At 37.5% G+C, this 15,736-nt stretch overlaps 1 protein-coding gene across 1 annotated transcript; it reads right to left on the bottom strand.

Moving 5' to 3' along the window:
- Positions 1 to 1,243: 1,243 nt before the first annotated feature.
- Positions 1,244 to 13,985, bottom strand: LOC133307880 (cysteine proteinase inhibitor 6-like). Its single transcript, XM_061508437.1, has 4 exons — positions 13,884 to 13,985; positions 12,523 to 12,742; positions 2,464 to 2,606; positions 1,244 to 1,434 (listed from the first exon to the last, which is right to left on the bottom strand). Exons 1-4 carry the CDS (start codon positions 13,983 to 13,985, stop codon positions 1,297 to 1,299), a joined length of 603 nt encoding a protein of 200 aa, XP_061364421.1. The 3' UTR covers positions 1,244 to 1,296.
- Between the last annotated feature and the right edge of the window lie 1,751 nt (positions 13,986 to 15,736).

Genomic DNA, 15,736 nt, shown 5'->3' on the forward strand with positions numbered 1-15,736 from the left:
TGAAGGCACAAAAACCTGTAGACAACTTCTCATATGAAATATGGTGAGAAATAGGATGAGTAGTACAGAATCGAGTATTTTTTCTCGAACAATAGGCAAGTGCAGATCAACTATGTCATGGCATACATGTGCTTGATTATTGGAACTAGAGCACAAATAAGAATCCTCGTAGTCTAGAGGTTCTGGATTATTTACCCTTTGAGGATTCTTTCGCAGTTTTTCCTGCTATAAACCAAAGGCTGAATAACTCCTCGTGTCTCCAACTGTAACATTGTGGCATCAGGTACTATGGTTGCTTCCTTGTTTCCATTGGTAGTGTTAACAGTGTGGTTTCAGTAGGTTCTCATGACTTATCTTCATCTTCTTTTATGGACACCTCCTAAAGAGAAGGCAACGGAAAAGAGGATTGTGTTTCGAAAAACAGTGGCATCCATAGAAACAAATACCTTATGCAAAGAGGACGAATAACACTTGTAGCGTTGTTGAGTAGAAGAGTAACCAATGAAGACGCACTTAAGGGACTTAGGGTCAAGTTTGGAACTCTGATGACCGGGAATATGGACAAAGGTGGCACAACCAAATAACTTGGGAGGAAGAGACAAAATGGTTTTGATAAAATTTATTACTTGATAAATATTTTACAGAAAGATTTCTGATAAACAAAATGCAGGTAACATAATCAGGTCAAAGAAAATGAGCAATGAGAGCTTGCTCAAGCGTATCCACCAACAATCCAGAATACAAAGACAACAACAGTCACAATTTTTCCCATAACTCAAGACAGTCCATAGAATTTTATTAGAAAGAATCAATCTGTACAAAATTTTTCTAGCACAACAAATTACAACCAACACTCCAGCTAAGGGTGTGCATGGGTCGAATTGAACCAATTTTTTTGAAAAACCGAACCGAATTGGTTTAAATGGTTCAGTTCGAAACCGGTTCGGTTCAGTTACGTTCAAAATCGATTCGATTCGATTCAAAAATGGTTTGTTTCGGTTTGGAACCGGTTCAGATCGACCCAACTCTGAAAAGAAAAGAAAAGAAAATTAAAAAATTAAAGAAATAAAGTAATAAAGGTAACAATATATGTCTAATTTTCACATTGACTTAAATTTTTCTTTCAATTCATTTACTTATTTTTTTTATTTTTCACAGGATAGGTATATGATCCACTTTCATTAGTCGAAAGTAAATTGTTATTGAGTCATACATCACATATATAAAAAAAAGAAGGTGCAAATTTAAGGGCCATCTAGCCCTATATTGCTAATGTATCCAAGCTTCATATAAGGATTAGGAATGATGTGGTTCAATCTGATTTAGATGGAAACTGCCTTTGTTATTCTTGTGTACTTCTACCTTGAACTTCTCTTCCTTGTCTCCCCTCTTGACCTTGAGGAGCATATTAAACTTGGCAGAATCATCTTTCACCTGCATAGCAATTTAAACATCCATCAGCCATGATAAACCAGTAACAACCCTAGTTATCAGCCTCAACAATCATAAAAGAAGCTTGTAAGCAATCCCGCGGCCCAAATGCAGATTTTCTTAGCTAAGGTTTTAATCACTAAATTACATATGTTTTGGAGCAATAACCTCACTGATATACCAACAGTTCTCTCATACTAATGAGATTTTGAGGAGGGAAGAGACCAAATGAATATTTAAATATGTAACAAGATTGTCTTTGTCCTTAGGAAAGAGAAGAACAACCACTTAGGAAGTCATAATGCTTAAAACAGGTTTTGAAGGAAATAGGCACAGTTAATGCAATCTGCATGAGCATGATCGGACCTTATCCATATATATTGTCTTATATGAATAACAATGACAATGTCAAAGATAATAGACAACATGCAAGCGCATAATAAAAACAGCACGTAGAACTGATATGAAAAAGAAGGCATGCAAAAACTGTACTAAAGACCAAAATAAATATTACTGGAGCTGAAAAAACTGACAAGGCATTATTATTCAGAAAATTCAACATATAAAAATTTCAAAATATAAACCACACAAATACCACTAAAGTCACATTCGAATCACTAACTAATAATCAATGTTTTCTGGTCTCAGAAATTTATAAGTTCGGCAAAAGCAGCTTCCAAAATACATTATAAGCAGCCCTTAGCATGATTCCAAATTTATTATATGATAAATATTTTACAGAAAGGTTTCTGATAAACAAAAATGTAGGTCAAAGAAAATGAGGAATGAGAACTCGCTCAAGATGAATCCACCAAAAATCAGAATACAGAGACAAGAACAGTCACAATTTCTCTCATAACTCAAGACAGTCCATAAAATTTTATTAGAAAAAATCAATCTGTACAAAAATTTTCTAGCACATCAAATTACAACCAACAATCCAACTCAACTCAACCATGTGAAATTCCAAAACTAGTTGAGCGAACAGACTAGAACAAGTAAATTTCAAAGAATACAGAATAAGGCACTGACCTCAGCCTTTGCATCAACAACCTCATGAAGCTCATATGGTTGTGAATTAGACCTCTGTTGGATGGTCTTGATAGCATGACTCGCTGCATCCTGAACTTGACGATCATGTATTGGCACAGATTGCCATCCTAGCTTATGGCCATATGATAACGAAAACAGAACACCAGCAGATGGTATTAACAAACACTTGGGGTTCAAACATTCTACAAGAGAAGAAGTTAACGAGAAGGGAGGCAACCATAAGGAAGGAAAATGGCACAGAACTTTATCATGTCTATGATTTTAATGAGCAAGATTGTCCTTTGTACTTCCAAAGTAACTGATTCTATAACCCAACATACTGAAAGAACCATTATCCAAGGTGGTTTATAATGTTGGGAACTCGGTTCCCGCAGATCGGCTCAGGGGCCTTTGCGGAAGTCAGTCAATGAGATCCTCGATCTCAGATCTCAGCAATACCTCGGCCTGAATTTCACCAGGTCGAGCAGCGCAGCGGAAAAATCAAAAACGAAAAACAGGAGAGAGAGGAGAAGAAGAGAGAGAACACAAGCAGTCTTAACGTGAGAAAACTTTTTCTAATGAAGAAGTAAAAACCCACGGGATCTAGTCCAGATCAAAAAACCACTATGAAAATAATGGTTACAAATGATCAGAAGTGGTTAACTCAACCTCTCCAACAATGGTGATAATCAAACCTCCCTAGAGATGTTTCAATCAAACTCTCTAGAGATCTCTCAAATACAAAGCATAAAGCTTTGCTCAAATCTCTCAAATTTTCTCTCTCATTCTCTTAACCTAGCCTCCACCCATAACTAATGACTATATAGAGGAGGTGAGATCTAGGGTTAGGGTTTTTAGGAAACCCCTCAATGGGCTTGGGCTTAGCATTGAAGGAGGAAGCCCAACAAATCTCCCCCTCCGACTTCAATGCGTCGGCTTCAGCATCAACCCGGCTCTTTCACAGCAATCTTCAAATTTCCTTGCTGGAACCGGCTTCGTCATCATGTCGGACCAATTTTAGTCAGTGTGCACTTTGACGAGTTCGAGCTCTCCACCTTCCACCACATCCCGGATCCAGTGATACCTCACATCAATATGCTTAGTGCGGGAGTGATAGGTCGAATTCTTCGCAAGATGGATTGCGCTTTGATTGTCACGACCCAGCTCGTACTTGTCTTGATCATGGCCGAGTTCCATGAGGAACTTCTTCAACAGCATCTCTTTGCTTGCCTCATTAGCGGCAATGTACTCAGCCTCAGTTGTCGATAGTGCAACACATTTCTGAAGTCTTGATTGCCAAGAGACAGCTCCTCCAGCAAATCTCATCAAATATCCTGTAGTCGACTTCCTCGAGTCGGCGTCTCCCCCTAAATCAGAATCCGAGTAGCCTTGCAACTCGGCTTTGCCTTCTCCAAATCGGAGACATAAGTCGGTTGTACCTCGGAGGTACTTGAAGATCCACTTCACTGCTTCCCAGTGCTCTTTGCCGGGATGTGACAAATACCGGCTTACCATTGCATACATCAAGCTTCCGACAACGGATTGGTACGGGACCTTCATCATCTCATCTTTGTCTTCATCAGATCTCAGACATTGCTTTTGGTTCAGCTTTATGTGTCTGGCAAGGGGGGTGCTCACTGTTTTGGCTTTGTCCATGCTGAATCTCTTCAGAATCTTCTCAATATATTTCTCTTGACTCAGCCACAGTAGCTTCTTCTGTCTATCTCGGATAATCTTGATTCCGAGTATCTGCTTTGCAGGGCCGAGGTCCTTCATTGCGAAGGACGAGCTCAACGCCTTTTTCAGGGCGGCTATCCTCGATTTGTCTTTCCCTACAATAAGCATGTCGTCAACATATAACAACAAGATCAAAAAATCTCCGGCCTCATACCTCTTCACAAATACGCAGTGGTCAGCTTCTGTCTTTTCAAACTTATGATCAGTCATGAATGATTCAAACTTCTTGTACCACTGCCGAGGTGCTTGCTTCAAGCCATAGAGACTCTTCTTCAACCGACATACCAAGTCTTCTTGGTCTGGAGCTTGGAATCCTTCAGGTTGCTCCATATATATCTCTTCTTCTAAATCACCGTGAAGAAATGTTGTCTTCACGTCCATTTGTTCTACCTTGAGGTCCATCGAAGCTGCCATGGCTAACACGGTTCGGACCGAGGTCATTTTCACCACAGGAGAAAAAATCTCCTCAAAATCAACTACTTTCTTCTGATTGCAGCCTTTCACTACAATCCGGGCTTTGTATTTCGGCTTCTGCCCGTTCTCTTCATTCTTAATCTTGTAGACCCATTTGTTTTTCAAAGCTCGTCTTCCTTTAGGCAACTCGATCAGCTCATAAGTCTGATTCTCGTGCAGAGACTTCATCTCGTCTTGCATTGCCTTTTTTATTCTTCTTTCTCTGAGCTCGTCACAGCCTCATCATAACTCTGAGGCTCACCGTCTTCAGCAACAACGGTGTATTCATCAGATGGGTATCTCGTAGAGGGTCTTCTTTCTCGAGTTGGATATCTCGGCTATTCTTCAGCTTGAGAAACCGGTTCATCATTCTCATCCCGGATCTCATCATCAACTCGGACATCAGTGTCTTGGTCATCCTCAGCTTGTTGTTGGTCATCAATTCCTTCATTCTCTTGATTTTCTCCCCCTGCTTCAGCTCGGACAGGAGGATTGGGTTCTTCACGTCTGACAGTAACCCGGACTTTGGGCTTCGAGATGTCATGAATGTTCTCATGCTCATGAAAGATCACATCTCGGCTTCTCACGATCTTCTTCTTGATTGGATCCCAAATTCGGAACCCGAACTCACATCTCGGCGAACCAAGATAAATGCATTCTTTGGTCTTTACATCAAGTTGAGCCCTTTCATCTTTAGGGATATGCACGAAAGCTCGGCATCCAAACACCTTCAATTGATTATAGGCCGCTTTCCGACCTGTCCGGACTTCTTCTGGAATTTCTCCTTCAAGTGGCCATGATGGTGAGAGGTTGATCAAGTCAATAGTTGTTTTGACGGCTTCTCCCCAGAATGATTTCGGCAATCCGGCATTGGACAACATACTTCGGACCTTCTCTTCAATAGTTCTATTCATCCTCTCAGCAAGTCCATTCAACTGTGGAGTCTTGGGGGGCGTCTTCTCAAGTCGGATCCCGGCCGCTCTGCAATATGCATCAAAAGGGCCGCAATACTCACCCCCATTATCAGATCGGACCACCTTCAATTTCTTGTCAGTCTCCCTTTCAACCATTGCATGGAATTCTTTAAAGGATTGGAGTACCTGGTCTTTAGACTTCAACAAATATACCCACACTTTGCGGGAATGGTCATCAATAAATGAAACAAAGTACTGAGCTCCTCCAAGGGATCTTTCCGACATGGAGCAGACATCAGTATGGACGAGGTCAAGAATATACCTGCGTCGTCTGGGTTGATCCGGTCTCACAAAAGAAACCCGGTGCTGCTTTCCAGCTAGACAATGTGTGCAACTCTCCAACACTTGGCCTTTCAACCCGGTCAGTAGTCCTTTCTTGTGTAGGATTTGGAGCCCTTTCACACTCATGTGGTCGAGGCGCTTGTGCCATAGCTCCAAGCTAGGTTCATCTCGGACAGAATTGGCTTCTCTGCCATTGATCTTTCCTTGCATCACGTACAAAGAGCCTTCCTTCTTACCTCGGGCCACGACCAAATTTCCCTTGACCAGCTTCCATCTAACACTACCGAAGTAGTTTACTAACCCGGCATCGTCAAGTTTGCCTATCGAGATTAGGTTCAAACGCATGTTAGGAACATGCCTTACATCTTTCAACACAAGTCGGCATCTGACATCCGTGGTCAGAGTTACATCACCGACACCAAACAATCTTGTTGGTCACTTGATTTCCCATCTTCACGACTCCAAAATCACCACCTCGGTAAGAGGAGAAAAACCTTTGTGTGGAGTAACGTAGAAGGAGGCACCAGAGTCAACAATCCAGGTGCAGTCATCATATGCAACATTCAAATAATTATCCTCACCAAGGAGGAATATCTCGGCATCCGGGTTGTCAGCAACCGCAGTGGTGCTCTTGTCTTCCCTCTTCTTGGGAATAATCTGATCCGGCTTCACAGAGCCGTTCTTCTCATCATTCTGCAGGGTCCAGCAGTCTAGCTTCTTATGGCCTGTCTTTCCACAGTAAAAGCACTTCAACTCATATTTTGACTTTGACCGACCTCTGGACTTTCCTCTTCTGTCACGATCTCGACCCCTGCTTTTGCTTCTACCCCGAGAGTCGGATTTCCCTTTGTTCTCAGCAATGTTGGCCTCAGACGTGCTCGAAACACCTCGTTCTCTTCTCCTGACTTCTTCGCTCAAGAGGCTGTCTGTCACGACATCCATCTTCAACTTTCCTTCTGGAGCTGAATTACTCAAAGTCACCACCAGAGTATCCCAGCTTTCTGGCAGCGAGCTCAACAGCAGCAAAGCCTGCATCTCATCATCAATGTTCATCTCAACTTTTGACAGCTGATTCATAATACCTTTATAGGTGTTGAGGTGTTCAATCATGCTCATGACGTCCTTGTATTCAAGCTTCACAAGTCGGCGAACTAGGTATGCTTTATTCCTGGGAGTCTTCTTCTGAATCATGGACTCCAGCTTCGTCCACAACTCATACGCATTCGTGAACTCGGACACGTGTTCAAAGAGGCTTTTATCAATATATTTCCTGATCGTGGCTACCACCTTCCGACTCAGGATCTCCCACTCCTTATCAGTTTTGCCTGTCGGTCTATCGTCAAGGATAATGGGCTCATGTAAATCTTTGCAGTAGAGATGATCTTCCATCATCGGTCTCCAATAGGTGAAATTATCAGTGGTCAACTTGAACATGTCTCCATCATTGGTTATGCCACTGGTCTCCATCTCGTCTCTCTCAGAACCCGTCGAACTCGGGCTCTGATACCACTGTTGGGAACTCGGTTCCCTCAGATCGGCTCAGGGGCCTTTGCGGAAGTCAGTCAATGAGATCCTCGATCTCAGATCTCAGCAATACCTCGGCCTGAATTTCACCAAGTCGGGCAGCGCAGCGGAAAAATCAAAAACAAAAAACAGGAGAGAGAGGAGAAGAAGAGAGAGAACACAAGCAGTTTTAACGTGGGAAAACTTTCTCCAATGAAGAAGTAAAAACCCACGGGACCTAGTCCAGATCAAAAAACCACTATGAAAATAATGGTTACAAATGATCAGAATCACCAATGTGGTGGTTAACTCAACCTCTCCAACAATGGTGATAATCAAACCTCCCTAGAGATGTTTCAATCAAACGCTCTAGAGATCTCTCAAATACAAAGCATAAAGCTTTGCTCAAATCTCTCAAATAATTCTCTCAAATTTTCTCTCTCATTCTCTTAACCTAGCCTCCACCCACAACTAATGAATATATAGAGGAGGTGAGATCTAGGGTTAGAGTTTTTAGGAAACCCCTCAATGGGCTTTGGCTTAGCATTGAAGGAGGAAGCCCAACATATAAACCACTCCCCGTTAAACCCGACTAGCGAATGTGGGGTGGAGGTAATCTTTGTACGCAGTTTTACCCTTGCATAATTGCAAAGATGTTGTTTCCTGAATTCGAACCCATGACCTTTCAGTCATGAAAGGTCCTTTATATATATTCTTGGTGGAAATTGCTTATGGATAAATAGTAGTGCATGGAAATCCCATGATAAAGAAAACTCAATGTATTCAAATCCTGGTGTTGCACTAAATATGAAATCATATATTCCTATAAAACATGAAACCATCCAATTTTTCATCGTTCTCATCTTTATGACTTGTTCAATGCATTTAGATTCAATTCAATGATAACACTTTATCTTCAATTAATTGGTCCTCACCACACTTTGAATAACCAAAACTAATAACACAAACTAAGTCCATTTAAACAACATTTCTAATGATGCAGAATAGTTTTGGCCTTTTGATAGCCTTCTGATCATTCAAATGCACCAAACATGTATTCCTTATTAGTTCTTATCAATTACCAATGCTTGACTACACTCTTTCAAGATGTAATATAGTAACGGTATGGATAAAACTCACTTGATGTATGCTAAATATGAATATTGTAGGAAGGAAAGACAAAATTCATATGTTCCACATAAAAACAATACAGAAACCATAGCACGACAGATATACTATTAGTACAATATCAATATTTGGGGAAAAGAAAAAGACATTAAATACTCGTATTAGATTGTTACTTTGTTATTCATATCAAGTGTTGGGTTTAATATGCTCTTTTCACTTAAGCCCAATAGCTTTAGTGAGAGTGAGCCCAAAAAGACTAATTTCAACCCATGAAGCTTAGGGTTAGTCTTGGATTGGGCAGAGTATATAAACTCTCTTTTCTCTCTAGTGCCTCCTAGGGTTACAGACATCAGAAACACAAAGAGGCAGACGTTCATCATCTGAACGGTTGCCCACACGACTCCCTGATCCCTTTGCCTGGAAGATCAACCGTAGAGCGGAATTGCGACCGTTCGTGGTGCGTTGCTACAGATCGTGAGGCTTGAGGAGGAGAACAGAACGTGAGAAACTATCACGCTCGCTGCTTCATCTCAGGTAATCAAAGCGGTGTTCTTCATTCCTCATCGCATCGGTACGATGCGCTTCCGCGTTTCTGATGATATTCCTTCAATTGGTATCAGAGCCGGATTGTGATGGAGATTTAGATCAGCTTTGATTTATTGATTTATTTTTGTGATTTTGAAAATATGGCACCTTTATTCTCTATGTGTTGTTGATACTCATGTTTTAATTCTTTATAGTTCATTTTCATAAAAGTTTAGATTTTAATAGGTAAAAATGTTTTAATCCATGGTTAGGGTCTCTCGTGTATTTCTCGATTTGTAACAAGGAGGCTAATCCCATATGATTAGATTTCCTCCTTGCTGTTTTTTTTTTAATTTTTCGGAATTTTTGTGTATTTTTCAATATTTTGTAAAAATTCAAGATCGAGAAACCGCGAGGAAGATGCGCAGTTAGAACTGTCGGAGACTTTTCGAGGACTTACCGATCTCAGAACGGGGCGATCTATATATGGTTGGAAAGAGGATGGAAAGACGAACGCAACGGTGGGTGGATCGCCGCCATCGGAGACTTGACGCTCCGCCACGCGCCTCCACAAGAGGCTGAGAGTGGCTGCCACTCTCCGGAAAAGAATGGGAAAGTGTGGGAGCGTCCGGCCACCTTTTTGGGTGGTTCCGGCGGCGGTGCACTCGTCTCTATGTGACGGTCCTTCCCCTGGAGTTTCGGCCTGATTTGACTTCGGGTGACGGCGCGGCAGACCTGACAGCTAGGGTTCCTCTTTCGCGTCCTAGGGTTTCTCGCCAAAGGATTGGGTCTTTGGGCTTTTGGGCCCATGAAACCCTAAAGGGGCTTGAGACAGATACTATGAGCTAGGCAAAAGTCGAATTCCAAAGTTGTATTATTTTATTTTATTTTATTTTCTTTAAAATAGGAAGGCTATGGATTAAAGTAATTATGATTTATTATTTAATGCTTTTATTGAATGATATGAATTATATGTGCGATTAACATGATATTTGCGATAACATGTCATATAGGATAGGAAGGTGCCATATTGCTGCATGTTCACATGTCATACGTGCATATTTAATATTATGTCATTACCGACTAGTATGATAGTTTATGTGCGTAGTTTTTGATTTTAAATATTCCGGTAAAATAAAATTATGATTATTATGATTTCGGAAACAAAATCTAGATTAATGGTTATATTAATTTCGAAAATTAATTTAATTATTATGATTTTGGTAAAATCTAGAATAATCAAATTGATTAATTTTGGAGTTTAAAATCAAGACAATTAGTAAGAAAATTTCCTAAGAGAATTCCTTTAATTTTGCAAGTAATTTGTGGGTCTACTAAAATGGTCATGTGTTAAACACACGCTGCATACCAAATTCATGTATCATGATTGTGTGAAGCACACGCTGCCTATCATGATCGGATTTTAGGACCTTAATGATTTCAAAATTCAGATAAGCTAAGTGATGCACGTTCATCGGCGCTCTTGCTTACATAGTTTTTAAAATCAAACAAAGGATACTCTCAATTAAATAATTCTTGGAAATTGGAAAATATTGCTTATGTTGAATGGAAGGAGATTTAAATTAAGAAATTAATTTAACCTTCAAGCGCATTATAAGGACCATTAATAAAATAATTATATGAAGTCCCATCGAATAAGCATGATTGAATTTTATTAGATTGGACCTAAATAATTATGGGAGGAGATTTAAATTAAGAAATTAATTTAACCTCCAGGCGCATCGTGGGCCTATCAATAAAATAATCATGTGAGGCCCCAACGGATTAGCATGATTGGATTTTATTGGGCCTTAATAATTTCAAAATTTTAATAAAGTATTGTACGACCCATCGTCGATAATACTAAGTTATTAAAGACAAATTTTGAAATTAAACAATGAATTCGACAAGGCTTATGAAAATTCTCAAACAAAAATGTTGAATGGGTGAAGTTTTTAAAAATTAAATAATTTTAAAACCTGCGGGCTCCATTTGTGGGTTTATTAGTGAAATGGTTATCGCTGAAGCCCCAACGGATAAGGATAATCAGATTTCACTAGATTAAATCTTAATAATTTCAAAATTTCAGTAAAGTATTGTACGGCCCATCGTCGGCAATGCTTAGACACTAAGGATAATTTTGAAATTAAACAATGGTTAATTACATTCAACTTTGGTAAAATTGTTAACCCTCCCATCGAGGCTCTGGCAATGGCACTGAAGGCCCAAATAACAATTTTGGTTTTTACAAGTGACTTGCGCATCGTAAGCCTTGTAAAGATAAATTGAAGGATTGTTAACAATAAACAAGAGTATTTATGAGAATCTACTTGCACTTCGTTTGTTTATTGCATTATTTGTTTGTATTTGTGTGCTTTATATGTTTTTCAGAAAATATCTTAGAAATGATTTTGAGTCGAAAACCTCTAGATGGTACCAACTATGAATAAGTGAAAAGCAAATTTTTGATATTGTTCTAAAACATGGAAGTTAAAATTTGTCCTGACAATGCGAGGGCCATAGCAACCTGCAGAGGATGCGTCTAAGGAAACTAAGATGCATTTCTCAGATTGGGAAAGGGCAGATATGGTAGTTCGCTACTATGTTATTGTCAGTCTTTCCAAATACTTGCAGAAGCAAGTGTACATGATTAAGAGTGGAGTAGAAATGCTTCAGACTCTTAATGACATGTTTGCTGCGTCTAGCAGTTCTGCTAGACAGAATGCAGTCGGTGCAGTTTTTGCTAAGAGTCTTGTTAAATCCAAGGGAAAACCCAAGGGTGGTAACAAGAACAAAATAACTTGGTTACAGTTGTCAAACCAGTTGCTATGAAAAAGCCGCAAGGCAAGTTCTTCAAATGCAGACTGAAGGGACACTGAAAGAAAAATTGCCCAGAGGTGATGAAAAGAACCAGACATGGGTATATTAAGGCCTGATCAGTGAATGAATCATTGATTCAGGAATCACTGATTATGTTTGTTACTCTTAGCAGTAGTTCAAACATGGTATGTCTGTCAGCAGTGGACAAAGATATTTTAAGCTTCAAAATGAGAACTTGTGTCTGCATTTGCAGTAAGACAAGTTATTTAATGACTATGGTTTTGGGTGACTGTTTATTTGTTCCGGATTTCAAGATGAATTCAATTTTTGTTAGTTGTTTTGGTTAAAACATGGTTTGACAATGCAATTGATTCCTCAGTTACATTTTGAAGTTCATCTTCGTCTTGTTTTATTCTGGTACATTGTTTAAATAGTCTTTATTACCTATGTCCTATACCCTTTTTAAATTTGTTATGTTGAATGGAAAGGATGATGAACAAGAACTTTCACCAAAGAAGACATTAAATAGTCTCTGATGATATTTGGGGGAAAGAAAAAGACATTAAATACTCGTATTAGATTGTTACTTTGTTATTCATATCAAGACCATGGATGTTTGATTTAGAAAATGCCAAACCTTTTTTGACACCATGATCTGCAGAGGTAAACGATGGCGCATGACTAACAAGCTTGAAGTCTTTGAGTTGTTTGAAGTTCATCCAGGGTTTCACCCAGACCTTGGCTTCATAGGTCTTCACCTCACCCGCATCAATAGCCTCAATAGTAAGAGTATGCCTCCTAATAGCAACTATATATTCATGTGCGTTCACCACCCTTTTGAATTCCAGATGCACATTCTTAAAAAAAAAATTCATTTCAACACGAATCAGCAATTTTTGTACACAAAAAATATAAAAATAAAAAGCATTCAAAAGCGTATTGAACATAAGACATGACAGGAGAGAGAAGAAGAAAAGACTAATGCAGTCACAATGAAAACATGTAAAACACTTGGAGCATTTTGGTACAAGAAAAAAAAAATTTTATCGAAAATCTCGATTTTTAAAAATATAATTTTTACATCCAATTTACGATAATATTCAAAAATTTAATTTTCTGAAAATTTCGGAAAAAATCTCGTACCAAACATCCCCTGAGAAGAAAGATCAGCACTCCAATTAATAGGCAAGTAGAATAGAGCAACCAATATAAAAAGGGTTGTATTTTTTAATATAACATGAGGAATATTATATTTACATACTTTTTGTTTACAAGTTATTAGAATATATTATGTGTTACGGTAAAATACTCTTGAGTGAAGTCTTATCAGTAAGACATAGTATAATTTGTAAAAACAAAAAATTGTCAATATAACACTTCTCATATAACAATAGGCAAAAATGCACTAGAACATACAAATTTTGCAATGTAATATGCAAAATAAACAAAACAATAGTGATTAAAAAAGATATAGTCTCTTGAGACATTATCTCATGTAACACATAAAAAAATAAATATAATTTATTTATTTATTTTCTCTTTTTTTTTTAATGAGTCTCATCCACTTTTATAAATATTGTATAAGACATTTTATGTCAAACAATATAAGAAATTATATTTCCTTTTAAAAAAAAATCAAAAGATTTTTAGCTTATTCCTTTTGTACAATCAACACGTCATAGGGTCCATAAATTAACTACCAACAGAAACGAGGATTGGGAATTTAAAACCAACTTACTTCAGCTTCACTAACACATACTAATATAAGCATGAAAATTTACTTCATTTCTACCCTTTACTGAAAGGAAAACCAAGTCTTGTATATTCTCAAAAGCATAATAATGGAATCGAGTAAGTAAATTGTCATTAATTAAATCAACCCCATCCTAAACGACACTAAATAAATAGACAAAAATTAATTATTTCTTTTTTTATTTTTGTTTTGGTAAAAAGAAAGACAAGAGAAGAAAAGACAAGACAAAAAGTTAGTTAAAGAACCTGTTTCCTGTTGTGCTCATCGACTGCGTATCGAGCAAGGTCTTCAATTTCGTCGATGTTCTGAGATGATTGCGAATAGCGCAGGCTTCCGAGCGTGGTCATGTTCGTATTTGGAACAGTCTCCGAACGATCCTTGAACAGAGAATAGAGCGAAGAGAAAGAAGAAGAACAAGGAACCGAAGAAGAAATTACTCTCAGTATGTTGTGTCTTTGTGTTTTAGCGGTTATATATACACACACTATCATAGTATTGGTTTGTCCGCGTCAGGCCATGGCTGCTCCAAATTTAACACGCCTTTCAAATCAATTCATGGCGGCATTCGGATCTCGATAATAAATAAATCAATGATTAATAATTAAAGTTTTTAAATCTTTTAACATGTGTGAATCGTATGACATTTATTAAGAATTTTCAATAAAAACACTCAGCATCTTTGGTGCATAGTATAGGATAAGACCTGATAGTATAAGATTGATTGTATAAGACCTGATTAAATTTTAATATTATCCAGCGTTTGGTATGATATTGTATAAGATAATATCCTCCAATATTTTAAAAATTAATATATTAAAAAAATTATTTTAATATATAAATATTGAAATGATATATTAGTTCTTAGGAATTGTACTTGCAAGCAATATTAATACGTCGATCCCTTATCATGTCTAATCCACCACTCTTAGGCCGGATTGAGTTATACATCATTTTGATGTATAAAAGGGTCATGCTGTATAAGCTTATACTATACGATGGTTACACCAAACAACTGCAAATGTCATAACTTATAGTATAATCTTATACTATCAGGCCTTATACATCACACCAAACATACCCTCAATTTTCATTCATCAAATCATGATTTTGTGGGTTGTAAAATAGAAGTGAAAATGATTTGAGTCACAAATTTAAATAAAGTCTAGTAAAATGTTTTGAGTCTCGTTTGACATACATTTATTAGTATTTCAATATTTATCAAGAATTACAAATATATATATATATATATAGGGTCAAGATTATTTTCCACCAGTATAAGTTACACTCTCAATCTTGTCCGTTGATCCCATTTATATATAAGGGCTCAAATTTTCTAGTAATGTAAGTCATTGGATACAAGTGGATCAATTGTCAAGATTGAGTGTAAGACTTCTAACTCTTACACTGGTGTAAGAATATCTACCACATATATATATATATGTATGAAAAATATTTGTCTTTTTAAATTACACAACTTATGACATTTCACTTTCACAAAGATGTGAGACCCACACATTTATTTTTTTTAGTCCACTCTCTCTCCCTCATGATTCTCTCACTTAAAATGACATAATTTTACATCATTTAAAATGACACACACTTTTCACTATATATATATGTAATATTTTTTATTAGTTAAAATTATATAAATATTTATTTTAGTTTTTTTTTTTTTTTGATAACATTAAGGGGCGAAGCCCCAAACAAAAACAAACAAACAATCAGAAAAAAAAATAACTATCCAGGGTCTATATCCCTACAAGAGGAGATTCCCTGAAGATCGTGATCAAATAACTGAGCAAGGTGAAACGGCAGTTTATTTTAATTAAAATAAATAATACTATCTAGGCCAGCATAAAGGCTAGTAAGTCAAACCTTATAAAAGTAAGCATACAACCTATTTTCTAAATAAATTATTTAAGATCTAAGCTTATTCTATTTTATTAAATATATTAGGTCAGCTTTAACTTGTCGTAGACCCTTAATAGGTTATTTCACCTATTTATAACCCTTGTTATAAGTATTCCTTATATAGATGAAACTAAAAGCATGAAAGTACACAGAGAATTAAACTATTAACTATTCCTTAACTTCATAA

The sequence above is a fragment of the Gastrolobium bilobum genome, unplaced genomic scaffold (assembly GCF_033153095.1).
Source record: "Gastrolobium bilobum isolate Gb01-03AN ecotype WA unplaced genomic scaffold, APGP_CSIRO_Gbil_v1 utg13032, whole genome shotgun sequence".
NCBI lineage: Eukaryota > Viridiplantae > Streptophyta > Magnoliopsida > Fabales > Fabaceae > Gastrolobium > Gastrolobium bilobum.